The sequence below is a fragment of the Sparus aurata genome, chromosome 5, assembly GCF_900880675.1.
Source record: "Sparus aurata chromosome 5, fSpaAur1.1, whole genome shotgun sequence".
Taxonomy (NCBI): Eukaryota; Metazoa; Chordata; class Actinopteri; order Spariformes; family Sparidae; genus Sparus; species Sparus aurata.
This window is the reverse complement of record NC_044191.1, coordinates 18,159,189-18,186,132: the sequence shown is the minus strand read 5'-3', so window position 1 is coordinate 18,186,132 and position 26,944 is coordinate 18,159,189. Positions and strand designations below refer to the sequence as shown.

The 26,944-nt window shown below is 41.0% G+C and overlaps 1 protein-coding gene across 2 annotated transcripts in view; it reads right to left on the bottom strand.

Annotated features, from left to right (window-relative positions):
* The window catches only part of fras1 (Fraser extracellular matrix complex subunit 1), a 257,491-nt gene that overhangs the window by 79,817 nt on the left and 150,730 nt on the right, over positions 1 to 26,944 (bottom strand). For both annotated transcript variants that reach the window (XM_030416990.1, XM_030416991.1), the window contains exons 20-26: positions 19,937 to 20,092; positions 18,529 to 18,675; positions 17,313 to 17,459; positions 14,750 to 14,890; positions 13,999 to 14,139; positions 13,519 to 13,659; positions 4,619 to 4,919 (exon numbers count right to left, since the gene is read on the bottom strand). In XM_030416990.1, coding sequence (XP_030272850.1) covers positions 4,619 to 4,919; positions 13,519 to 13,659; positions 13,999 to 14,139; positions 14,750 to 14,890; positions 17,313 to 17,459; positions 18,529 to 18,675; positions 19,937 to 20,092 — 1,174 coding nt within the window. The remainder of the gene's footprint in view (positions 1 to 4,618; positions 4,920 to 13,518; positions 13,660 to 13,998; positions 14,140 to 14,749; positions 14,891 to 17,312; positions 17,460 to 18,528; positions 18,676 to 19,936; positions 20,093 to 26,944) is intronic.

The following is a 26,944-nucleotide window of genomic DNA, read 5'->3' as shown; positions in this document are numbered from 1 at the left end:
GTTTTATGAAGCTCCCACAGTAGCATTTTTTACATTTTATAAATAGCTTATATTTTTTGGGATAAACAGAGATTTATCTTTTAAAAAAAGTGAGTCTGCCAGTGCTCCTCCAAATGTTCCCTGTTGCTCCTCTAGCTAAATCTTTATGATGAATTTTAAAATCATTCCCCAAACCTTTATTCGATGGTCAGTTATCTCATCTATAAAAACCTTTACATACTGTAGATGTGAAGTGCAGATGAATAGATCGGTGTCTTATGGCTTTTTCTGAAACGCAGAATGTATGGAATCCTAGAAATAAATCCCTCCCAAACATCACTTATGACCTACTATGAGTGTGCACTGCTGTCCGTACCTGCAGAGACCCTACACTCTTCCTGTATTTTTACACTTTCTTAGTATTTTTGCTGTGTTCCAGACATTACTGGGCCTCAGCCCTCGAGCAGTTGTGTGTAGTCCTGAGTTAATAACAGCATGAGGTTCCATCGCTGTTCCATCTGTGTGTCTGTTTGACCCAGGGCAAGGCTGAGCTACACACACATGCAGGGCAGAGAGCATCCACAACAGGGAGGATGACTGATTCAACTGAATTCACAAAACCTAGAAGGTTGTTTGGAGGTATGGTTGTCTTCATTTGTACTTTAGATAGGGCTTACCAACCACCGGGCCATGGACAGGTATAGGGTCTTGCGCTGTCCCATTACTGGGCCATGAAAAGCCCAGTCGAAACTCAGGGGGGGTAATGTAATTGCCATTTATGTACTGCAGTGTGTTTTGTTATTAACTTCCTGGAAATGGGAAACCTTACACCTTACATAACTAATTGTAATTCAACATTAAAAATGCTAGTTATCTACATAAAGGTGTTAATACGACAGCATTTTACTGTCTATGTCCATCCCCCCGGCCGCCAGACAGATTGTAGCTCATGCCTAGTCCGTGCTGTCGAAAAAGGTTGGGATTTAGAACATAACAGCTGCGCCGCAAACCCAAAATAGCATTTTTATTTGCACTGCTTTGTTCTCGCTAACACCACTCTCTCTCTTCATTCACTCTCTAGTTTGCTCGTCCTTCACTGCACTCTCACCCTCTTGCTCTGTCTGTTGCAATTTTGAGGTGGGAGGGAGAGGAACACTTTGAATGGTATGTTTACAAAGAGCAACCAACAGATCTTGCAAAGTGTACATTTAAACTAACGGTATTTGTTGTAATTATTCAACTATTTTATCTTGTTTTGTATGGTATTTCTGGATTTATGTAATTTTCTCATTTGTTTTTAAAAGAAAGCAACTCAAAATTGTATTTAGACACAGCACTTGAGTAAATGTACTTCATTACTTCCTACCATTGCTCATCTGTATATTTACTCTCTGCTCCAACCATCATCTCCAGTACAGCTTGAATGTTTGATGAGTTCTGGCTGCCCGAACACTTAAACAATGCAGGTTCTCTGAAAAACTTTGTGCAGCTGTTGTTCTTTAAAAATTCATCCTTCACATAACACATTCTTACAGCCCCTTTCAACAATGATAAAACTCTTTTTGAATTACAATTTCTGGCAAGGTAAGTGAGATTTGCCACAGCTCTACAGCATTTGTTATGGTTAGAATAATCATGGCCCATTAAAGATGTATTGGACAGCTTATGAAAGTAACATAAGGGACATATTTCTTGGGAGAAAAATGCCACAGTACTTCTAAATCTCGTTTTATGCACGGGTTATAAATGTGACTAGTATATTTGTTAGAATCACTAAAGATGAAAGATGGATTTTTTTCACTGCAGCCATCGGCCAAAAGTAAAACGACATTCGCGCTTACATGTGTGTATACGTACTTCTCGATGACTTCTCAGAGTATGCCACTTGAGACATGACATTCAGCTTGCGTCCTGACACTTGACATGTTCTACTGAGGCAGGAATGAATGAAAATACTTTCTTTTGAAAAAAGTAATTACTTTGGTTGATCTTGAACAGCCCATGACATTTCACAATTAATTTCTTTGCTATATGTTTTGTCCACAGTTACATTCATCATGTTATATACAATATGTCTAACCTGTAATATGCCAGTATACTGGAGAAGTTTGTTTTGTTCAGTGACATTTGGACACGTTGTGTTTATCCCTGTTGGACACATCGACTCTAAAGGGAATCAGGCCTGAGAGCATTTGTCTGTGGGTCTGTGTGTGTGCAGCCATCATCCGCCACTCCAAATAATTTGAAAAATATGGCTGTAATACCCAGATTAATCCTATTTGGAGTTTTACGTTTTACTGTCTCCATTAATCTAATGGCTCAAAACTGGGCAGGGCACCATAGTTTGCTAATTCACTGGCATGACGCCACTCAGAGACCAGCTGAGTCAGGTTTGACTAATGTGTTAAATACCTCGATTCTGATTGGCTGAAGGGACATTGGGCTCAAACCCAAAATGCCACAGACCTGTGAGGATGCTGGCTCCACACTGAGCTCTTAAAGGCTGCAGTTATTCCCTCTATAAATAATAGGAGCCTCTTTGATCCCTGGCACTGGAGATTCACACCGATCACGCTGTCAAACGCATATGCAAATTTGGCCACATTAACAAACAAAGTGTAAAGGTAATGCATCTCCAATCCATCTGTAGGTTAATGGAAATGAACGTTCTAACCAGGAGGCTGCATAAATCAAACAGACGATGATGGGTAGCTTGGATGATAACCAGAGCAGGAAAAAATGAAATGTCAGGATAGCTGTGGATGTAGAGGAGGGAGACAAGGTGTTTAATGGCAGCTTTTAAAAGGCTATGTATCAAAACAGGCATAACATCTGTCAAAACTCTGGCAACCATAGGAGAATTTCCATTTTCATTGTGGCGAAGTCCTTGCACTGCTTCACTATATTATTTTTTCAGTAAACATGTGAAGAAACACAACAGTGCCTTCCATTTAGGGACTGAGGGCTCACTGAATGGTTTGACCGGTAGAAAATTTGTCATTTGCTGCACTCGTTAAAGTTCAGTTCGACGTATTTCTTTCCGTCGATATATGCAACTTTCTTTCGCACTTTCAGTTCTTTTGTCACGTCTCTCCCCCATGCTGTCTTTCAGGTGATTTTCTCTATTCTCTATTCAGCACGGAATGCAGTCTTGCTCTGACAAACTGGTATTTTCCTTCAGAGTGCGGAGGTTATTTCCTCCCTTATTGCTTTCCTCTCACGCTCACATTCAAGCCTATATGCCCACGACAGAGCCGGAGCACCTGGAGAAAACCCACACTGGCACGCAGATAACATGCAGAGGTTCGGCTGGTTCAAACCCAAAATCTTCTTGCTGTGAGAAGTCAACTCGCTGCAGGGTCTTGGATTATAATTGGAATCTCATACAAGCAACCTTTGTGTTTACCACTATTCTCTACATTGCAGCTGATATAACATAGAAAAAAAAAAAAGAAAGATTAATAGCTGCTGCCAACTGAGGGCAGCAGGTATCTGTTACATTTCCAACTGGAGTGATGTTGCACATTGTCACACCACTATTATGCACAGCAGAGCCACCCAACTACTTCTGTCCACCAAACACAAGGTTGCTGCAAAATAACCACAGAGGGCCCCATGATCATGTGCACAATGAACATGTCAATTTAATTACTAATTCCAACTTAAACTTCTACTGCAACGTAAATCAACAGAAAACAGTCCATGCTGTTCAATGAAAATTAAAACTTCATCTCACTGCTGACAGTCTGTCCCTGCTAGTCCTTTGCCACTGTCACCAATCAAAACGCCTAGAATCGCCAGGGGAGAGGCTGCATGTGTCATCTTCTTTTCAAATCTGGCCTGAAGCACCACACTTTTGATTACAACACAGGTAGACGAGTGGCTGCGATGAGCAATATGTGCAACACTGTTCAGGTTGAAATCTATGCTGGTATTCCCAGAAACAAAATGCTGTTCATTTGTGTTTATTGTGGATCCTAGATCATGTTTATATAGCAATGGGAAGATTTACCAGATTATTTTTCACGTGTAAAACAGTCACATCTATACTGTACTTTGAAAATGATCTAAGAAATGGAAACAAAAGGAAATTAGTTTTGCCACTTACTGCTGAGAGTTATTCTACAGATCATTGTGATGAATTAAACTGTTTAATTTTACACATGGAAAACATCATGACCATCAGATTTTCAACATTTCTGACAACATCGAGCTTGCCCCCCGAGGAAAACGCTCCAACTCCACAGCCGTTCTCTTTAAGTTAAATCAAAGATATCTTGCGGCTGCCCTTTTTCCAGCTATATCTCATGCTCCTATGGGTGTAGAAATCCGTCTTTCTGCCTCTTGTATTATGGATTTTTGACACTGTTGAATGTCACAGCAAAATGGAAACTATGAAAGGAAGCCTTCACCCTTTGATTCTGAGAAATGGACACCAATGAATGACATTTACTATTGAGGTTTTGGAATGCGACTTTAAATATCATTACAGCCGCTGGAAATATGTGGATGTTTCACTGGGCTGACCAGTGATTTAACACCACATATGGACATATGGACTCACCAGCAGCTCATTTTCAAGTGTTTCTGGATGAATTGTTTCTTCTTTAAAACACCAAACTGCATCAGATCCACTAACCTGGCTTTGTCTTTTTGATGTCTGAACCGGACTCGGCCAGATCTCAGCTCCGCCCAAGTAAAGGTGTCGTCCCTGGTCAGTTCTCTCTCTAACTTTCCTCTGCCTCCCCTCTCGCCTCCTTCCTCCCCTCTGAACAGGACCAGCCGTCCGTTACTCGGGCCCTGAACAAGCTGGAAGATCAGCCCCTCAGACGGACTGTCAGGGTCCTTCACCTGTAGCAGGGTCGGGGGCAGCGGGGCGAAACCACCAAGGGGAACCAGCAAGGAGCCGTTGACCTGGAGGGCAGGTGGGTGGGTGTTCACTGAGAGGAGAAGGGAGGACAGAAAAGAATAGAAAAACTGAAATGAACAAAGGGAAAGATTTTCTCAATGTCAGAGGTAAATCCCGCACAAAATAATGCAATGATTCCTGTGGTGAGTACAATTTTGTACACATAGTCGTAAAGAGCGTTCGTCAAATACGTGTTATGAAGTATTATCAGAATGACCATTACGACTTAATCACAAAGGAAAATTTTCAAGGAAGAGACATATTGACTGTCGGTTTCAGGTTAAATCAAGTAAATTACACTTATATGTTAACTAATAGTTGGGGTTAGGATGTCCAAATACACTGATTACAGATGATGTGATTAAAATATACAACTGAAATGTGTTAAGAGAAGAAACATTTACTGACAAATAACAGAAAATCACATCATTAGGCTAACAAGACTCATGACTAATTTGTAATAATAATTTAGTGAAAAGTGAGAGGAAAAATCAAGCCATTACATAACTCATCACACAGTGAAAAACAAACAGCCTCTAATGACTCTAATTAATACATTTTAATGCATTTTAAAACCTTACATTTATCTAATTAAAATTACTGCTGGGTCAGAGTGTGTAAGTAGGTGTAGGGATTACAGGAGGTTATGAATTGAAAACAGAAATAGTGTTTGTGTGTGTGTGTGTGTGAGAGAGAGATTTTTTTGATTTTTTAGAAAAACATTTATTTACAGAAAATGCATAAGTTCAAAAACGTGTCTCACTGACTAGTCAGATGCGTTAAACAACTCATACCACAAACTCTTCCAAAGTTTACCTGAAGAGATTGTTAAAGATCAACACATTATCTATCACAGTGCAGATCACATTATCATAGCACCATTTTGTTATAAAATCATTCAAGTTGCACGTCTCTTTAAAAAACCTAAAATCAACCCAGACTCTAGCCTTCACTAAAGAAATAAAAATAGGAAGTGCTTCTTGTCCTGTCTTATCCTCCACTCTATTCCTTCTGCTGCAGCAGATGGACAACTTAGCTTCTCCAACCATCAGGTTCAGCAACTGCCACTTTGAGGCGTTAGCCTTTTTGTAAACGACTCCTAAAATAAAAGTGGTCTTAGACCACTCTTCACCGAACCATCTAAAAACATTCTCCAGGGCATTAAAAAGGTTACAGAGCCTCTTGCACTCATAAAAACAATGGAACACCGTCTCTGCATCCTCACAAAAAGGACAATTACTTGAAACAGTGGGGTTGATCATGGAAATAAAAGCATTCACTGCAATGGCTCCGTGCAGAATCCTCCATTGCAGATCACCCGTTCTTTTCTTTAGAGGAGGTTTGTATAAAACCCTCCACACAGGTTTCACTCCACCGTCTACGTTCAGTTTCTGCCTCCACATTGTGTCCACTCTGCCATTTAACTTATTTTTGTTTAAGGCTTTAACAAAACAATCATACACAACTTTGTTTTTCACCGTGTACAAGTCCAAATATTTAGAGTCCATCAATGTTAAAAATTGTCCTGAGAAACCGTCCAGATTTGGGACAAAACCCAGCTCTGGAAATGGGTCACTGTCGTCAGGTGTGTCTAATCCTTTACAGTGCTCCTGTAGCATCTCGACCTCTTCTTCTGTTAGTCTTTCAGTCCACTTTTTTAAAATGTTACTGGCCTGTCGAATAGACTTCAACCCAATAGCAGCGGCCACTGCCGGTGCGTCAACTAGTCCAGGACCAGCTACATCCACTAGGCTCCTCAGAGTGACCGCTCCACTGGTGCACAGCATGTTGGTGAGACCTGGTGTTGTGCTGTCTTCAATGTCCATTCTGGCACCATAAATCAGAGGCTCTTCCAGCAGCCAGTGCAGAGAGCTTGCAGGTTCTAGTCTCTTCCATTTAAAACAGTTCCATGCCTTAAAAAGGTTTTGATAAAAAGGGGGTAATCCACACAGATTGAAAAACTTAAAATCCATTAAGAACAGTGCTGCATCTAAACCCAGATTATTTGTCCTCCTTAAGATGCAGCTCGTCACGTCTCTCCAAACGACATCTTTTGGACCTAAAAGAAACTTCTGAACAAACTGCAGCCTGAAAGTTGCTACTCTGCTCTCTATGTGAATCAGACCGTGCCCCCCTTCTTCTTTCGATAAAAACAACACACTCTGGGGCACCCAATGTAACCGATCCCAGAAAAAGTCTACTAGTATGGCCTGTAATCTTTGTGTTAGGCCTTTAGGTGGAACCATACAGGCCAGTCGATGCCAAAGAGCAGAAGCCACCAAGTTATTTATGACAAGTACTCTGCCTCTGAATGACAGTTGTGGCTTTAGCCATTTCCATTTCGCAAGCCTTTTTTTAATTTTTTCCTCTACCCCCTCCCAGTTTTTCTGGACTATGGTTTCATTGCCAACATACACACCTAGATATTTGAAACCATCCTTTCTCCATTTTAAGCCCCCTGGTAGACTGGGCATACTCCTCCCCCAACTCCCAGCTGCCAGTGCTTCACTCTTTGTCCAGTTTACTTTTGCAGCTGAAATGACACCAAAATCGTTTACAGTTGTCTCCAGTTGTTTTATCTCTTCTTGATTTTTGACAAAAACAATGACATCATCTGCATAAGCTGATAAAATATAGTTTTTGTTAAAATCTTTTAAAATCAGACCTTCAATTTTTGCTCTTAATTTGCATAGCAAAGGTTCAATAGACAATGAATACAACATCCCTGAGAGAGAGCAGCCTTGTCTTACCCCCCTGCACACTTTAAAAGGGGCACTAAGACCTCCGTTGATTTTCAGTACACTCTCAACATCTTGGTACAATACCTTGATCATAGCTATGAGACCTGGGCTGAGACCAAAACTCTCCAGAGTCTTCCAGAGATACAGGTGCTCAACCCGGTCAAAAGCCTTTTCCTGGTCTAACAAAATGAGGCCAGCCTTAATACCCAAAGAACTAGAGATTTCCAAAATATCTCGAATTAAGGACACATTGTCCAAAATAGACCTACCAGGCACACAGTAGGTCTGGTCTTCATGAATTGTGTGTTCCATCACCTCCTTCAGTCTGTTTGCTAACACTTTGGACAGGATTTTATAGTCGGAACAGAGCAGAGACACAGGGCGCCAGTTCTTGATCTCCTGCAGATCTCCTTTTTTTGGTAAAAGAGTTAAAACTGCTCTCCTGCAACTTAGCGGGAGCAACATGTCTTTAAAGCTTTCATTAAAAACTGCCAAAAAATCTTCACCCATTTCTTTCCAGAACTCCTTGTAGAACTCCACTGGAATTCCATCAATACCGGGGGCTTTTCCCCCCTCCATGCTCTGTAGAGCCGTGATGAATTCCTGTGGAGCTAGTGGTTCCTCCATCATGGCATTGATGTCTTCTGGCACTTTTGGCAGTTCTTTGCAGAAGGATTCAAACAGTTCATCATCTTCTTTATATTCACTGCTGTAGAGCTCAGAATAAAAACACACTGCTCGTCTCCGTATGTCTTTAATGTCCTTGAGTTCCTGTCCTGTGGCAGATAGCAGAGCATGAATGAACCTGCTCTGCCCATTCTTTTTTTCAAGACCAAAGAAAAACTTGGACGGTGAGTCCATCAGTGCTGCACTCTGGAAACGAGACCGGACCAGCGCTCCCTGAGCCTTGGTGCCTAGTAGGTCTGCAAGTGCAGATTTTTTAGACTTGAGATCTTCAATATGACCTCGATTTCCAGTGGACTCTGCTAAACTCTGCAGTTCCACAATTTCAGTCTCCAGATCGTTCATAGACCTGGTAATGTCCTGAGTGACGTTGAGAGTGTACTGCTGACAGAGCTGCTTCAATTCCACCTTTCCGCAGTCCCACCATTGTCTCAAGGAGTTAAAATCCTCTTTCCTTTTTTTAAAACCTGCCCAAAAAAACCTAAAAACGCCTGTGAAATTAGCATCACACAACAAAGCTGTGTTAAAATGCCAGTATGCACTTTTGGATTTTAGGTTGTTGATTAAAACATCACAAAGAACCAGGGAATGATCAGTAAAACCAACAGGCAGCATTTTACACTTCTTAAAGATGCTAAAATGATGTTTAAAAGAATAAAAGCGGTCCAACCGAGCCAGAGAAGTTAAGTTTTCTCTAAAATGTGCCCAAGAGTATTGCCTCTCATCCCCATTCATTCTTCTCCACACATCTACTAAAGCATGTTCCTGTAAAAGGAGCTTTAGTGTGTGCTGTGATGGACTGTGAGGTTCTATATGATTCCGGTCAATAAAATCATTTTCGGTGCAATTAAAATCACCCCCTAAAAACAAAAAATCCTCAACATTAACTTTGTTTAAAACAGTACTAAGAACTTGTAAAAACTGCACTCTGTCAGGTCCTTTGACAGGAGCATACACGTTCATAAAAACAATATTAAAATGTTCAAAACCTGCCCTCACCACCACCAGCCTGCCCTCCACCACCTGCTCTACTTCAAAAGAAACTGGGCAAAAATTCTTTGAGAAGAGAATGCCCACCCCCCCACTCCTTGTGGTCTTGTGACTCAGCACCACCCTCCCCCCCCATTCTCTTCTCCATTCAGGTTCATTCAAAAAATCGCTGTGAGTCTCCTGAACAAACATCACGTCAGTCCCTTTAGCTTTCATCAGCTCGTACAGCAGCGCTCTTTTCGCTGCATCTCTCGCCCCGTTCAGATTCAGGGAGCTGAAACTAAACTGACTCATAATAAGATAAATAAGGAGAAAACAAACCACTGATCTGTGACCAGGATGTGAAAAACTATTCATCATCATCATCATCTTCATTGTCGTTTAGTTCCTTTCTGATTTTCTGAACAATTTTTCTCAGTCTGAACACCTCTTGGTCAGTAAAATCTCCTCTCCCTTTACTGACCAAGTGTAGTCGGACAGACTTAAACAGCAGCTCTTTATCAGAGAAATAATCATCCACGTTCATTCCCTTCATGTTTTTTGTTCTTTGTAAGAACACTTTGATTTTTCCTGCACTGTAAGCTCTTTTACTCTTTTGACTGTCAGCCATTTTGGAGTCAGAGGATTCACTCCCACTGTCAGCAAACGAGTCCTCCTCCCTGCTGGTCATCATCACTGTTCCTTTCTTGGCCCGTGATTTTCTACTGTTGCTTCTGGTTTTTCTTTTCAGATGAGGCACTTTCAAGGCCTCGTCATCACCATCCATGTCAACTTCATTTACACAAATATCTATTTGTTTTACAATTTTTTTTCCAATACCTGTCTCCTCCTCTCCCTCATCCACCTGACTGTCCTGCTGCACTCCACCTGTCTCCTCCTGTCCTCCCTCATCCACCTGACCGTTTTGCTGCACTCCACCTGTCCCCTCCTGTCTTCCCTCATTCACTTGACTGTCCTGCTGCACTCCACCTGCCTCCTCCTGTCCTCCCTCATTCACCTGACTGTCCTGCTGCACTCCACCTGCCTCCTCCTGTCCTCCCTCATTCACCTGACTGTCCTGCTGCACTCCACCTGCCTCCTCCTGTCCTCCCTCAATCACCTGACTGTCCTGCTGCACTCCACCTGTCTCCTCCTGTCCTCCCTCAATCACCTGACTGTCCTGCTGCACTCCACCTGCCTCCTCCTGTCCTCCCTCATCCACCTGACTGTCCTGCTGCACTCCACCTGTCCCCTCCTGTCCTCCCTCATTCACCTGACTGTCCTGCTGCACTCCACCTGTCCCCTCCTGTCCTCCCTCATTCACCTGACTGTCCTGCTGCACTCCACCTGCCTCCTCCTGTCCTCCCTCATCCACCTGACTGTCCTGCTGCACTCCACCTGCCTCCTCCTGTCCTCCCTCAATCACCTGACTGCTTTGTCTCATTTGCTGGACATTATTCTGATTTTTGTTGTGTCCAGCAGCTGTCTTTTCAGTTCCATTTTGCCCTGGTGTAGAGTTTCTCTCTGGACATGCTCTAATGAGATGTCCTTCTTTACCACACCCAAAACATTTCATCGTGTCAGATGTAGCAAAGATAATGTAGTCAAAATTGTCCACTCTGAGCTTAAAGGCTAAGTTTAGCTCTTCACTCTTGTTGTTTAGTATCATAAGAAGATGTCTCCTGTGTGATACTACATGCTTCAGTAGTGGTGATTTACAGCCTGAGGGAACTTTTTTGATAGATGACACTATTTTCCCATGTCTGGATAACTCTCGTGTGAGTATTTCATCTCCTATGAACGGAGGAACGTTTGACAGAGTCACCTTTTTTGCAGGTGTAGCCAGAGACAAAACAGAGACGAACGTTTCGTTTATAACGATCCCGTTCTCCACCACTGCGTTAGCTTTCTCCACGCTGTCCACAAAAATCACTACCGCATTATTCATACGGGCGGCGGACTTAATGCTGCTATGACCCACAACCTGTCCCACAGCCAGACTGCAGTCCTCCACTGAACAAGAAAAACCCGGCACGATCTTAATGCCGTGTTTTCTTGTCAGTTTGTTTAGGTTCATGATGTTTTAGCAAGCCGACCGGCAGCCGCCGGCCGACTGCAAACACTCTCACAACCTCTCCAAAAAACCCAAAAACCCCTATGTACACACCAATACAAAAACAACAACAATACACTCTATTTACAACATTTACGAGAAGAGAAAGTTAGAAAAAAAACTCACTCGCTCCGCAGGTCACTCGCTCAGGCTCACTCACGCTCACGCATACGCACAGAGAGAGAGAGAGAGAGAGAGAGAGAGAGAGATGGCTGGTGAAATACGAGCAAGACACCTCATTCTTGGCGTGGCATTTTCGAAGTAGGCTCTAATTGGAACTGACTTTGGTTCAGGAACTTTTTAAAGATCAGCTCTTTTGAGGGGCCATGTTGTAATCTCATTATATCTCCTCTAATGATGCCAATGGGCACTCTAAAATATCAAACTTTTGCCCATGTAATTAAACTCACAAAAGAGAATAAGCCTTTAATTTAAAGCGCCAATTTCTGAACTTTTTGTCTTGGCTGGCAAAAACTGAAAGTAAAACTAGTGCTCTCTCTCTTTCTCTTTGTATCTCTCTCTCTCTCTCTCTCTCTCTGGCTCTCCTTCTCTCTCTCTCTCTCTCTAGTCTCTTTCCCTAGTCTATTTCCCTTGATTAACTTGTGGATTAGTTTAAGCCCCGAGGCTCCAAAATGTTCATTATTTCACCAAAATAAAGCATTTATCACTCACAAAGGCTACGTGATAATATATTTCTCTATTAGCTTTGCCACATTTCATAAATCATTTCAGTGGCCTGCAGGCCCCTCTGCCTCTAGGTTGACAGCCACTGTTTGAACATAAAAGCCCCAAAAATGAAAGTACCAGACTCCTCTAATGACCCGACCCTGCAGACAATGCTTTTTTCAGTGTTCAGGAGGACCAATTAGTATGGAACGAGCAGTACAGTTGTTCAGTCAGGCAGTTATCAATGGTAATTTGTTCTTCCAGCAACTAAAAAGATGGCAGAACCCGCCTTTAACCAGGCTTATCAAAAGAGGAGTCACAGAGCGGATATACACTTTCACTACTGTCACTATGGTGGCCTTCAATAATTGCATTTTTGTCATTTAATTAATTAAGGCTCTGAGCCGCAAGGGCTTAAGTCTGTTTTTAAAACTAATTTATCATATTTTTCTTTCTCTAACATAACACACAACAGTCACTATCTGACATCCATGCAGCATTTGGACTGTTTGAAGAGAAATATGTCCTTTAGGCTTAATTCTCTACAATATAAGCTTCTTCATCCTAGTTAGAAAACAAAGATTGGATATTTGTACTCAAAACTGGTTCCACTGCTGGCACGATGTGGATCTCAGCATGAGTTGACCTTTTCAGACATTAGCTGCAAATTTATAACAACTGTATATGGTAACTGGACAGCGAGAACAGTGGACATATTTTACTATATGAGCCATAGCTTTGGATGGACATTAACATTTAACAGCTTGGCTCAATCACACAGCATCAGGCAGAGGGATTTTTCTGTTGGCTTCACTGCCCCATGCCATAGTTAACAAGCCTGTTGCCCGGCAACCAACCACGTGGCTCGGCCATGTGGATTTGTTTTTATGTGACGTCTTGAGGTCGTTTGCATTATTTATGGGTCTTTCTTTGATTTCATTTGCATATGATTAAAATGCCACAAAATGTGACATTTCGACTCCAGTCAGACAATATTCAAGAGCATTTATATGGTGAACATGAACATTTATTTGATGTTGCACAGTACAAACATTTCTCACCCAGGTTATGTTTGGCTTTAACAAAACTATTCTAAATATAAAATGCCCACTGTGTATGACTAATGCAGAGCTGTCACATTTTTCATTATAAAGCTCTTGAAGCCAACTAATTAAAGCCGTGATCTAATGTCGAGTGTTAAATATATTTATATAGATATCATAATAATAAATGTGACTTTCACCTGGGGCTTTTCTACAGAGTTATACCTGGAGGTGGGAATGTATTCTAATACTCGAGCAGAAGTGTGAGTTCCTTAAATGTGAGCAGAAGGTTTTGAGTCAAAGAAACTGATAAACAGCTCATACTGTTACTTTCTCGATTGGGGTCATTTAGGTGGCCATTTTTAACCATTTTCCACTTGTTAAACATAAAACAGACAGACGTAATATTATTACCGTGGCAAATCCTGGTCTTCTGGTCAGCGTAGTATCCGTGTCCACAGTCGGGTGTGCAGTATCCTTCCATTAGGTACGTTTGGTCACGACAAGCTGTGCAGTGTCCGACCCCGCCACACAGCACACAGTCGGATGAGCAAGCTGAAGAACATACAGACGTAATGTTTGAAAAACTCTGACCACCTTATGATTCGTTGTTGTTTCTCTGAACTTGTAATTTTTATCTGGCTGTTATTCTGCAAGATCACACAGAGCATTTTTCATACTCTCATTCTCACATATTCTAGAACATTTTAAATTATTTACAGGTTTGAGACGATGTTTCTATAACCTTAATTTTCTCAAAAGACACTTTAAAGCTTCTTTCCTTTCTTCCTTTTTGATTTCCCAATTCAAACTAATATACTGAGCTTGCACAGATACAAAAAAGTATAAAAGTATGAGGGCTTTCACTGCATTCAGCAAAGTCTAGACTCTTACGTTTGCAGACTTGGGAGGAGGCGTCCAGGAAGTAGTTTCTGCCACATTCTAGCATACACTGTCCCTGCAGGGTGGCGTAGGGGGGCTGGCACTGCTGGCACTGTCCGGGACCCCGACACTCAGCACAGTGATCATCACAGCCTGGCATGGAGACACAATGATGGCACCAAAATGACATTCAAGTGAAGCAGAGTTGCAGCTTCAAGTCAAGAATTCAGATATTTTATTATATCATCTTTTGGAAATATTTTCATTTTAATGAAACACCTAATGCTCATTTACTCCATTCCTCATGTTCTGCAGAGCATGTTTCTGATGAGTCTAATGATTATGATTTGGCACTGAGCAGAATATGGTGCATGTGTTCAATATATTACATTGTATCATGATGATTTCATTATCATATGGTCGTTAAGAGCTTTAAAGGCCTTTAAAGAGGATTTTAACAAGAAGAATTTGACCTGAGCTTTAAGAAGACTCTTAAGATGCACAGTCAGAGTTTATACTTGTAAAGTGGTCTTGCAAGGAACCTTTACGTTCCCCTGATGTTGATTAACTGTTTAATAAAAAAAATAGATAAAAAAGTCTTTAAAAGGTAACTTTAAGTGCATATAAATAATAGAAAAAGAAGCAGAAAAACCAGCAGCTAGTGTTACTGTAGCTGCACACATTTGTCTTATTTTTATTTACTTATTCATCTACGTTCTTTTGGGTGATGTGGGTCAGCGTTTCTGCTTTTCGGTGGACTCACTGAGGCATTTGTCTCCATCCTGATAGGAGCCAGGGGAGCAACCCTGGGTGCACACTCCATCTTGCAGCACGTATCCCTCCATGCACAGCAGGCAGTCTGTCCGCAGAGGGCCTTTGCAGGCGTTACAGCTCCAGTCGCACTCTGGAAACAGGATGGAGGGCAGCAGCAGCAGCAGCAGCAGCAGCAGCATCGGGGGAGAAGGAGGAGGACAAGGAGGAGGAGAAAGTGTGAGTGTGTGTGTGTGTGTTGGGACATTGGGATTAGAAGTAGGGGGATTTTGAAGGCGAGAGCAAAAGGTGAGAGCAGAACAGAAGAGAGGGCGGGAGAGAGAGAGAAAAAGAGATTAATAAACTCGTTTTCAGCAGGGGATTTATTTTAAACCTATTTGCGTTTTGTTTTTTTTCCCTTCTGCACATCTGTTGTGTCTGCGCTCTGCTCCATTAATATTAAAAAGAAAATGTAACTCAATTAGGACAAATAAAAATATCTGTTTGTGTGAGCTTCTGGGTTTGTATTAAAAGTTAAGGAGGGCACAAATTTAACAAAGAACGTCAGCATTCACTGCAATTTCAAACCAGGGGGTGATTATACAGTATTATATACTTCTAATGAAAAATATATAACTATAACATGGGCATGTTAATGAAGCTAAGTCTACATTAGTGGTTATGTGGGACTGTAATGCTCATTGTTAAGAAAATCAGACTGTAAGATGGATAAAAGTCCAGGCATTTTTTTTTTATCCCTAGAAGGCAAGGTGAAGTAAATTAATCACTTTAATTAATTAAAGTGGCCAGTGAATGTCTAATTTGTAAATAGGGGTTTAAGATGCTCTCAGAACTGTAAAGTAAAATCACCACGTAATGTAACATCATCCACTCTGGAGGGAACATGAATGTTCAAACCAAATAACAAACAGTTCAATAGTTGTCAATAAAATTCACTCAAGAGAAAGAACTGTCAACCTGTTGGAGGTGTTATAAAGGAAAATGATGCAATCTGCCAAGTCACTAAGATACATTGTCTGCTGAATGTCAATGGAAAAAAATGCCAATGCTATTGTAAAAACAACTTTACAATATATCTGACAGTGCTGTATACAGAGAGGCAAAACAGATAAGTCACACCCACTGCACTCAGAGCTTTAGTTGCTTCCGTCTGGCCGTCAATTCAGGGTTCTCAGCCAGAACCAATATAGGAAGTCTTTTATTCCCCAATGAACACATTTGCGCTATTGTATGTTGTGTGTTTTTAATGCTAGTTTTTGTACCTTTATGTGTTTTTTTTGTACATTAAGAGAAACCAAAATATTTTATTTTTTTTGTCCACTGTGTGGACAATAAAGTTGATCTAATCCGTCTAATCCAATTTACTGTAAATTAAACATCATATTTACCTACTCAAGCATCAAAAATAAGCATCCCTAATTTTTTTAATGGTCAAATCCTTAAAATAGAAAGACGTGGAGGGTTCCACAGGATCTTTCTGCAGATCCTAAAGGAGCTAAGAGGTAATTTAGGGTTTCTTCACTGAAAAAAGATCAATGATAAACCAAAACAAATGTAGGTTGTGGGTAGAAGTGCTGATGGGATTAGAAGAGATTCTCTCAGGGAACTTGAAAGCGAACTGAAAGCTGTCAGAGGTTCCTCAAAGCCCCTTCAGAGGGCAGCTAGCAGTGCTGTTTTCTGACGCTCTGGGTTTATTCAAGGTTCAGTGTATTATCCAGGTGGCAGCTATGGCTAGCTTGGGGGATAAACACACTGGAACGCTGGATGGTTAAAACCACCTGTCAAGGTGGGGGGCACCGCTCGCAAACTCACAGGAAATCGAACCGTATCTACCCGCCGGTGGTTAGCTTAGCTGCTAATCTCTTGACGGACATGGGAAGCGGTGGCACCCCGGGGGCTGGTTGCTTTGGGCCGCTGATACATGGACAAACTGAACCAAATCGCTGATAAAGGGAAGTCAGCGATGTGATGTTTGTGGGAAGTCGGCTTTACATGAAATAGCTTTCTGTAGAGAAAAGTGCTAAGACAGCGTGACAACACAGTTGGGTTGTTCACATTCTGGAGCTACAGCCCCTTGGGCCATTATTCTTTGAGATAAACACAAAGGAGAACAAATGAAAAAATATTCTCACACATCTTATTTTTGAGTTGAGTCAGATTCAGTCTGGCAGGATGTGGTCTGTGCTGGTTAGTGGGTAATTAAATATATGAACAGATTTATCGCATGCGGAATAAAAACAGGGACGAGTTATTCAGACTGGACATGGCTCCTCTGAGGCTCATCCATCATTCTATGCACACTGGAAGACGTAATGCTGAATTAAAACGCGCACATGATGTTTAGGATTTGCATATCTGGTCTCACAGTTTATGACTTGATCAATGGAGCCCATAAACTGTGTAGCACACTGAACTACATGCAATAAGGATGGAGAGTAATTTATGAATATCATAAAGAGCGCACTACACATCCTCATTATTAATCCAGTGTTTCCCCTCATCCCCCTTGTACCACTGCAGTGTGTGAGCTGAGTTGTCATGGTGATGGCGTGTACCTCTGCAGGCCTGGGTCGTAGTGTTGAGGTAGTACTGATGGGCGCAGCTGTCATACTGGCATTCCCCGAACAGCAGCACCTTGGCCGGGTCGCGGCAGGACGTACAAACCCCGGCCATGTCGCACGTCAGGCACTGGCTGTCACAAGCTGCCGAAAGCAAAAAAGGGTGACACGAAGGTCTGGTTAGATGTGAGGTCAGATAGGAAAAGATCAGCGACAGAATGTAATTACACCAGCCATCATTCAACACTGGCTGACTGAGGCTTTGTTGGACTCAGGCATGCTCTAAATAACCTCTTTGACAATTCAACTACAAGGTTTAATCATGTTTCACATTTGTTGCAGTATTCAGGATTTTTTTAATTACAAGATTGATTATAATATTTGACAAGAATGTGATGAGTTTTTGCTTGTTTACCTGCTAACTGAAACAGAATATCTCAAATAATCCACACGTTGAAAGGAAATATGGTTGAAAGTCAGGTGACAGACAAAAGCAAAAATCTTTAAAAGGATTTCCAAATTAGTCGTGCAATGGCATTCACAAACATTTGCAAATTTTTCTCATCCCCTAACTGCACTCACTTCGATGAAAAAAACTCAGGCCAATATACCCACTGATTGTTAACTGAAACAAACTGAATAAACAAACTGGTTCATTTTCATGACTGAAAAAATTTAATATAGCCAAACTGACTTTAAAGGACAACACAGTTTCATACTGTTATAAATTGTTAATATATGGCGGACCCTGCCTCCTTTCTAGCTTCAAACTGTATTCTGGACCTTATTTGCTTGTTTATTCAGTGATGGACAAAGGAAATATTAGCAAATTTGTATTATTAACTCATTACTATTTTAAATATTAGAATTTTTGCATTTGAATTCTTTTCAAACACTACACAGCGTCCCTTGAAATTGCATTAATAAAGGTGAATTGGATGTGACAAGCCCATGTGTTGCTCTGTATCCTCACCATAAAAATGACTTTCAAACTGAATAAAGACATCAGAGACTAAAAAAACAAAATGACTAATTACTAATTAACTAATTACGGCAGACCCAGTATACTGTTAAGTGTTTCATTTATTTTGTCCACTGACCCTCATCCCGCTACACCATTTGATGTCATGGGAAATCTCTAGAGGTGTTACCAGAATACACATTGTCACATCTCTGCTGCTTTTAATATTTCAAACGTTATCCGTCTACTTACCCTGACAGATCCTGTGACCGTTGTCGTAGTAACCAGGGGGACATTTGGGAGCACAAAGGCCCGAGGGCAGCAAAACGCTGTGGGCGGGGCAGGAAGTACAGGAGAGAGGCCCCGCCCCGGTGCAGGCATCACATGATGGATGGCATCCTGGGGAAAAAAAACCCACAACATAAATCGTTAACATAAAATGAAACTCAAAAAGACATGATGTGGAAAAAATGGGTCACGGGCACAGCATACAGTTGAGGGAATTCAACAGAGAAACATGATAAATTAGAATAATGCTGCGTATACATGATGCAACAATACCAACACCTACACTGACTGCTGAGAAGATATGAATGAGGGAAACAGGGGATGGTAGAATAAGGCGGCATCGTTGGGAAGCAACATAACTAACCAATAAGGAACAAGAAAGTACAACATAGGAAATCAATATATTAAATATGCAATATATCCAGCCGACGGTGACAAATTTGAGACTTTCAAACATGTTTGATTACGAAGCAGCTCAAAAATCTCCTTCATAAAATGAAATCATGCAAGGTCCTGATTAAAGCCACATTCTTGAGTTAGAAAATAAATATTCATAAGTCTCACTAATCGCTATCAAGGGCCTAATCATTCTGAGATTACTCCGCTCATCACACTCGCTGCACCCCGCCACAACACACTGCTTACATCCAGCCCGCATTGTTATGCAATGCTGGATATAAGCAGGGTGTGATTATTATCATGATGAGGATGATGAGCACAATGCTGATAAGGGAAATGATGAAGATGAGGGTGTTGGTGATAATAATAATGACAACGATGATCTTTTGTGGCGTATAATCCTCAATAATTCGCAATCTTATTCCAGCATGCAGCCGTTTTGTTCTGTCACTTCTAGTGCAGAATAACTGTAACTGTTTGAACAAGAAAAAACATCAGACACCCTAACTCCTCCAAATCCTAAAATATCTGACAAGTCATTGTTTTGATTCTCGACACGGTTCACAGTTGAGCTTCAAAACACTGACGGTGAGCTGGGAGGAGATTTGAAGATTTGGTACACCGTTGGGACTATTACGTACCTCTACAGCCTGTGACCACATGCACTGAAATTGATTCCACTGCGAAATAAAAACAAAAAACCTCTGACAATATCCCTCTCGCAAAATAAAGACTTATTTATAAATCGGAATGGTTTTGAGTCCAATATTTCTTATGTTTATTGTAGTCGTGTCAGTGGAGGATAGAGGGTCAAGAAGAAAAAAACTCCCATCAGGTCAAAAAAATTATCTCTGACTGATGAATAAAACATAAGAGCTTAGGTGGGATTTTTCCTGACAGGTTTTGCATTCAGGACAGCTGCTGGCTGACCTTCTTATGTACTGTATATGGGCAGGATAGGAAAGGTCCTTACTGATGCAGGCTCCGTGCCAGCCATAGTGGCCCTGGGGACAGTGAGAAACGCAGTGATCGCCCAGCAGCCAGGTCCTTGGAGCTTTACACCACAGACAAATGCTGCCGATGCCCGTCTGGAGGTCTGCCGTGCAGCGCTGACAGTCTGAGCTGCACTCTGTAGGAAGGACGCACACAGAAAGGAATACGTCATCAGACTGCACACAGATAAACATCAAGAGAGCAACCAAGTCACAATTGGTAACATGTAGCTACTGCTGCTGTACTTTGCTTACTTAAGATGCCTCACTTTCCTTGTTAAGTTTGGTTTGTGTCCTCATACTGTATCACTAAAAGACCAATTTAAAGGGGCACTGTGTAGTTTTGGAGAGGAATTTTTTATTTACAATATGAATGAGGTAATAATACAAACTCTGAAATATTTGTCTTTTACGTGACTGAATAAACAAGCTGTTCTCAGAGGAAAATAAGGTCCCTAGAACACTGTTTGAAGCTAGAAAGGTGCTGAAATTCAGTATGAAATTGTGCTGTTCTTTAAGGTCAGTTTGTTTATTTGGTAGAGCAAAAGCAAGGATTACCACATCAAGGCTTACAATCAAAGACATGCTTTGCAAATAAATGATGTATGTGGTCTAAATCCAAAAAAAAGAAGAGGCCAATCATTTGTTTCCTCAGTCAAAGTCCTGATCTTCTTTGTTCTTTTAATTGGATGTGAATTGTTAAAAGTGACGGCACAGAGAGCGGATGAATTACTTGTGGTTGTAATATTTCAATAACTTTTGATGTGGATACAAAGCCTGAAGGATTCCTTCTTGATACAAAAGCAACAAGTGAGGACAAGAATGATTCCTAAAGAAACAGTGACACAGAAGAGTTTAACGAGGACGTCTCATCTGGCAATACTGGAACTGGGTGATAAAATGCAGTCGAAGTGTGGATTCTTTTGTCAGAACGACAGCTAAACACAACCAGGACGACAACACATTCCTTTCTGTCTTCCCTTCTGTCAATCTCCTCATCTATTAACTCACAAACACAGATCCTGCTCTTTCTTCATGCATGCTGTCCCTCACCTCCCGCCTACCTGCAGCCCCGTGTACGCCCACTGAAGGCAGCGCAGCAGGATTGTTAGATTAGCAGAACAATGAAGAACACCTCGTGGTGTTTTATCTGACAGTATTTGGGCCCAGCCGGCACAGCGGCGAGCACCTTACAGCTATCCTCCCAATGTGAGATAATTATCTACGGTAAAAAAAAACCAAAAAAAACAGAAGGACAGGGCTCTGCGGGTGAGGGGTTGTGTGTCAGCCAGGTGAGGGGAACAGATAAAGAGGCGGATCAAATGGGGTATCAAATGCAAAAGAAGTGTTAAGACCATGAAAGCACTTTTCTGTCTTCATAATGGCTTAACGTAAATGAGAAAGTTTTGGAGAGATTACAGGTGAAGGCAGAGGAATATCAAACCAATCTGGATTTAATCAGAAAACGCAACAGCTGATCTCCTTTTAGGGTTTTGTTAGCTGATATTCAGACTCTCACATGGGTAACTCAGTGTAATGATGATGCATGCAGTCTTTAAAGGAGACATATTTTGCTAATTTTCTGGTTCATAATTCTATTTTCGAATAGGTTTAGTGCTCAAAAAACAATTATTAGCTTACTCATACTGTCCATTGCTATTCCCCCACTGACTGATATGCTACCCAGTCTGCTCTAATTGGTCAGCTTACGCATGTCTGAGCCAGCACCGCCAACAACAACATAGCAGCTGTGTGTTCTCAGGTGCCAAACCTCTAGGCAGAAATGACACAAATGTTTGACATGGTGACGTAATGGGATTGCAGGTCACATAATTAAGTTAATTAAGTGTCTGAATTAAGTTTCAGACACGTCAGGAGCAGTGTTTTCTGTGGGAGAGAGGAGCTCCCATTGGTGGGTACTTTGACCTTTTTGATTTTCAAGGTTTTTTTTACATGCACAGCAACATATAGTAAACACTGAAGGCTAGGAAAAAAGCTAAAAACCATTCTAGAGTTCAGAAGTGCTGTAATGGGAGGAAGGAAGATTTTAAAATGTGGGTTATTCAAAAGGAAAAATTATGAAATAAAAGTAGAGTTAGAGCTGCACCCGGGACAACCTGAATCTAAAAGTGTTCACTGGATAAACAAAAACAAAAAAACACACTCCTACTGCCGCATGTTCTATTTTCTACTCTCATCTGACATGAATGTCTTTGCCTCATCAATAAGGGCATGTTATATTTAACACCGATTCATCCACTGCACTTTCTTTAGACTGGTACTGTTTTCCATTGTTCGGTTTTCTGTAAAAATATGCCGGTTTAGAGCTCACTCTGCTGACACCAGCAGAGTCTGTCTCTGAACCCTGAGGCCAAAGCTTATTTACTTTAAGTTTCAAGTCATAAAAACCAAGGACCTGATGTTTAATCAACACAGCTGAGCCAAGAGATGAAAAACGCTGATTACTATGATTCATTACTAATGACTCATTATGTTTTTCATTTCTCCTGTGTATCTCTACATTTTGCCCCATGGCCTGAGTTTTAAGCACTGCACAGTTCCCTTTGAGTTTTATTGTAGGTTAAGCTCCAGTTGAAGTATAAAATGATTTTGTTGTTTGGCTGTTACATCATCAATTGGACAAATGAATCAAGTTCTCTGCAGTGTATGACGGATCTGTATGTTCTTTGAGACATAGCTTTTTTTTTTTTTGGGAGATCGCAGAGGATTGCGTCTGCCTGAGTAGCTGACATTGAGCTCAGACAGTGGGATTATTTCTGCCTCCGGTAACAAACGCTTATAGAACTTAACTCCATTCTCTCTTACATGGCATCTGCCCAGGTGAGTCACGCTTTCCTTCTGAAGTAGGTCCAATATCAACAGAGTGAAAGACAACCAAGAAAATAAAGGACTTCCTCGCTGCCATCTCTCATCCACACCTTTCATATCACATCACTTTACAACAAAACACGTATCAGCATTCCTCCTGCCAACCCTCTGCAGGCAATCCAGCTCCAGGCGCTAAACAAATGGCTCCATGGTGGAGATAAGATAAGTCAGGCGTCAGGGATTATTGACTGCACAGACTTAAACTGAATATAAAACTAAAATGGTATTGATTTGGGTCCTCAGAGCCCCTCTTTATGGCATAGTTACCATTTTTTGACGCACATAAAAAGGCGCGCTGGAGTTATAAATGCACGTCACGCATTCTGTATGATCGCATTCTCCCGTCAGCCAGATTTATACCAGACATTATCTTATATGTCATCCTTTTTTTTTTTCCACGCATCTCCTGAGCAGAAACTTCTGAAATGAAGAAAATCAAGTTTCTAACGTACTTCAATTAGTCACTTCCTTGTAACTTTGCACATTTTGAAAAGGGGAATAAAACTTGTTTCCCTGAGCAGGGACGACGCCTGGGTGCATCAGGAGTTCAGAAAGCAACAGGAACCAAAGTGGGACATCATCCTTATTAGGAGTTACAGGCGTAGAAAACAGAGAGTGCTGGGGAGAGAGAAAAAGCTGTGTGGTCCTCTGGCGCTGACTTCACCCTGTCTAGACACGTCGCCCCAACAAAGACCGGATTTACAGATGCAGCTATTACAGAAGTCCTACTTTTCTCTCCAGGCTCAGGTCTTAAGCAATGCTGGCTCAGTCACCAAAGATGGAAAAAAAGTCGTGCTCTTTTTTTAGATGTCAGCATTAGGATGAGGCTTGGTCTAGAAAATGGTTAGGAGACACTTTTTTGTTGTTATTCTGACTTATTATCCTGCTTTATTAATTCAGGATAGATGCAGAACAAATACGTGTGAAGATAGGTCTTATTTACTGTACAAATTAGGGAACAAGAGCACACAATAACTTGAGCTTTGTAGCTGGCATTTTTTGGAGCGGCAACAATTAAATTATGTTCACACATCATATGTGGAACATCAGAAAACCGCAGCTTTCATAATAAAGCTCACGGTAATTGTAGTGTTAAGACACAAAGAGCAGTGCATCCTATCTTTTTGAGCTGTTATTAGGTCTGTGTCTGCTAGAAAGAAAAAAAGATGTAACCTTTTCAAAGATGCAGCGACAAGTATCTTCCCATACAATCAGTGTCATCTGCACATTTAGTCGATTAAAAGTTAACATCTTTAAGCCTTTAAAAGACAAGAGAGGTTCAAATTCAAGTCCCACATCCATGTTTTTGTCTTGTACAAATTTCCTTCTTATCTGTAATTCTGACATAAGAAGCGCCAGCAGGGCAGATGAAAGATAAATGCTTGAATCTCTTATCAAAGTTACCCACTGTAAATGTTAAACAAGGCCTCTGTGAGATCAAAATGCTGTTTTCCATAGTCATGACTTGACTCAAGATCATACTAAAATGTTGCTGCTGATGACCTCAGCATCCTGCCTCGATTTCTCTGATGGACTGTTTAAGCAATAATCCAAAAGACGAAAATGCTAATATAGTATGAATATCTCAAAAAACGAAAATGGTTTACAAACCAACTGTGGAAAAAGTCACATTGTTACTGACTTATTCAGCTTAATTGACTTACAATGATCCATTTCTTTTTCATTCAATTTCATGTTGGCATGTTACCATCAACAGCAGCTGTAGCTAATGTGCCTTAAATGTGTTTCCATGGAGGGTTTTTGTTCTCTGCTGGCCGGAATAAAAACCATCCTCCAGTGTCTTTCATTTCAATGTTGGCATGCCTTGTTTCTATGGCGATGCATCCCATTCAATGTGCCATCTATTTTAAGCATCATATGTTGTTTAATAATGGCTCACCCCAATTATGACGCAAAACAAACCCCTGCTGCCGTAAGCTTTGAGCCGAAGTGCTCCAGAAACTCAGCGCTCAGATCTCAACATTTTCTCATCACTGGATCAGAAGTCGATTCTCTTTAAGTCTGACAAGAAAGGTTAAGGATGACAGAGAGGGCGAGAGAGAGGGTGAGAATAAAAGGCAGCAGGTTGGCAAGAGAGTTAAAGTCTCACACTGATACTACTAATCACATAAGACTCCCATGTCATGCTTCCAGTGTGAGCATCTGATCGGTATGAATAGCAAAAGTAGTGTGGAGTCACTTTTTCTTGTATACTGATTTTGACCACATTGGCTTTGTTTATATTGCAGGTCTTGATTCTAAGTTAGGAAATTTCATATCAAACTTTTTAATTGCCTGTTTGTGCCAACAAACCTTGCACAAACCTCATCCAATTACTGTTTACACTAGAAACACAGCAGAACTTCAGAAGTATACCTTATATAACATATACATACTCTAAAACAGTGCACCTACAATATATTTAATAGCAATGTGATAACATATTAAATGTAATGATTCAACAAAAATGCTCGAAAACACCTGTTGGGAGCAATCAACAGGTAAACTTAACTTAACGTTAATGGCTTTCACAAACAAGGAAAACCATTGTTGGTAAACACGGTTTGTCTGCAAATAATTGCATTCTTTCATTTGTTTAATTGCATAAACAGTGACCCAACTGTGGTATCAGAGCTGGTTGCAAGGAGCACCATGCTGATTTAGTTATTCTTAAAGACTTGGCTGTGATATGATAGTTAACCCTAACACTGGCATTAGAGGAAATGTTGTGGCATTGTCAAATTCATAAGGGTTCATCTTCATGGGAACTTTTTAAGGAATATGCAATTTATGCATTTTGGGTGAATGAATGTGACAGTGTGCCTATAAAACGTAATTATTTTGTGTGTCGGCCAACATTTGTCAAATTTTTTTTTTGGGGGGGCAGGAATATCTACAGTAAAACGGTAACAGTTTGAGTAAGAATTTGGATAAGAACTAAGAATCAATTCTACCTCAGTGACTGTGTGCACAGCAGCCCAGTCACCAGGATAAAATGTTAGCAGTTTACACAAAATGTGTTGTATGACATTCATGTTATGTGTTTATTACCAGACTTTCATGTCTGGAGGTTGAGGCAACAAGGCTGCCAAGCCAGTGACCGCAGATTAAGACCGCATTCAAGCATTTGTAGAGAAATCACTGAATGATTTTCCAGAGAACTCGGGAGATTTTCCAGCTGTGTTTGTGGCAACAACAAGACGATTATTTTTGACGAGAAGGTGGGCCATCTGCAACCATTTTTATGGTGACAGAGCTGTGTGTTTTTAATGAGACCTCAGGACATCTGCAGCCATGTTTGTGGCGACTGAAACAGGTAATTTATGATGTTTTCCTAACCCTAACAAAGTGTTTTTTGTGCCTAAGCCTGACCAAAGCATAAGCGCAGCACTGTGACAAGAAAAAAATTGAAAATTCAACATAAAGAAACATTGTGGTTTTGCAGAAACTTACTTTGTGAACATTTATTCTCGTGATTGGATTTTTGTGAACGTGCCACTAGACCAAAAAATCAAACATGAAAGAAATTGGATTCATCATCATAAACTGATTATTTTTCTTCTCTATGCTCTGCCAGAAGATCTATTGTGGCAGTGCAATGCTTTCAGCAACTTTCTGAAAGGATGTTGGATAAACCAATAGGCCGATAGGACGTGTTGCTGAAAATGCCATTGACTTGTAGCATCTCCACAGAAGCATAACAATGATATTCAGGTCACTTTCACCAAGTGGTATAACACAGTACATCCATTCTACATTCTCTATAGGCTTTTCCATCGCAACACACACCTGATCTCTTAAGCTTTGCCAAGTCACCATATCCAATCATTCACCCGAGATGCTCTCATAATTTTAGCATCCTGGCTGAGTTGGTGTTTGCTCAGTCAACACTGAGCATAATGACAAATGGAAATGGAAAGAAAGCTGGCAGAGACAACTAAATCGTATCTATGGGAGGGAAGCAATTCACCCAAAATGAAAAGGTTTCAGACAAGGAGTGTGTGTCAACAAATGTAGCGTCTTTTCCTTCCTCATTACTGTCTCGTTTTATGGGTAGCAGATATAGATTTCAGTCCACAATAGATTTGGGAGTTTCTGGA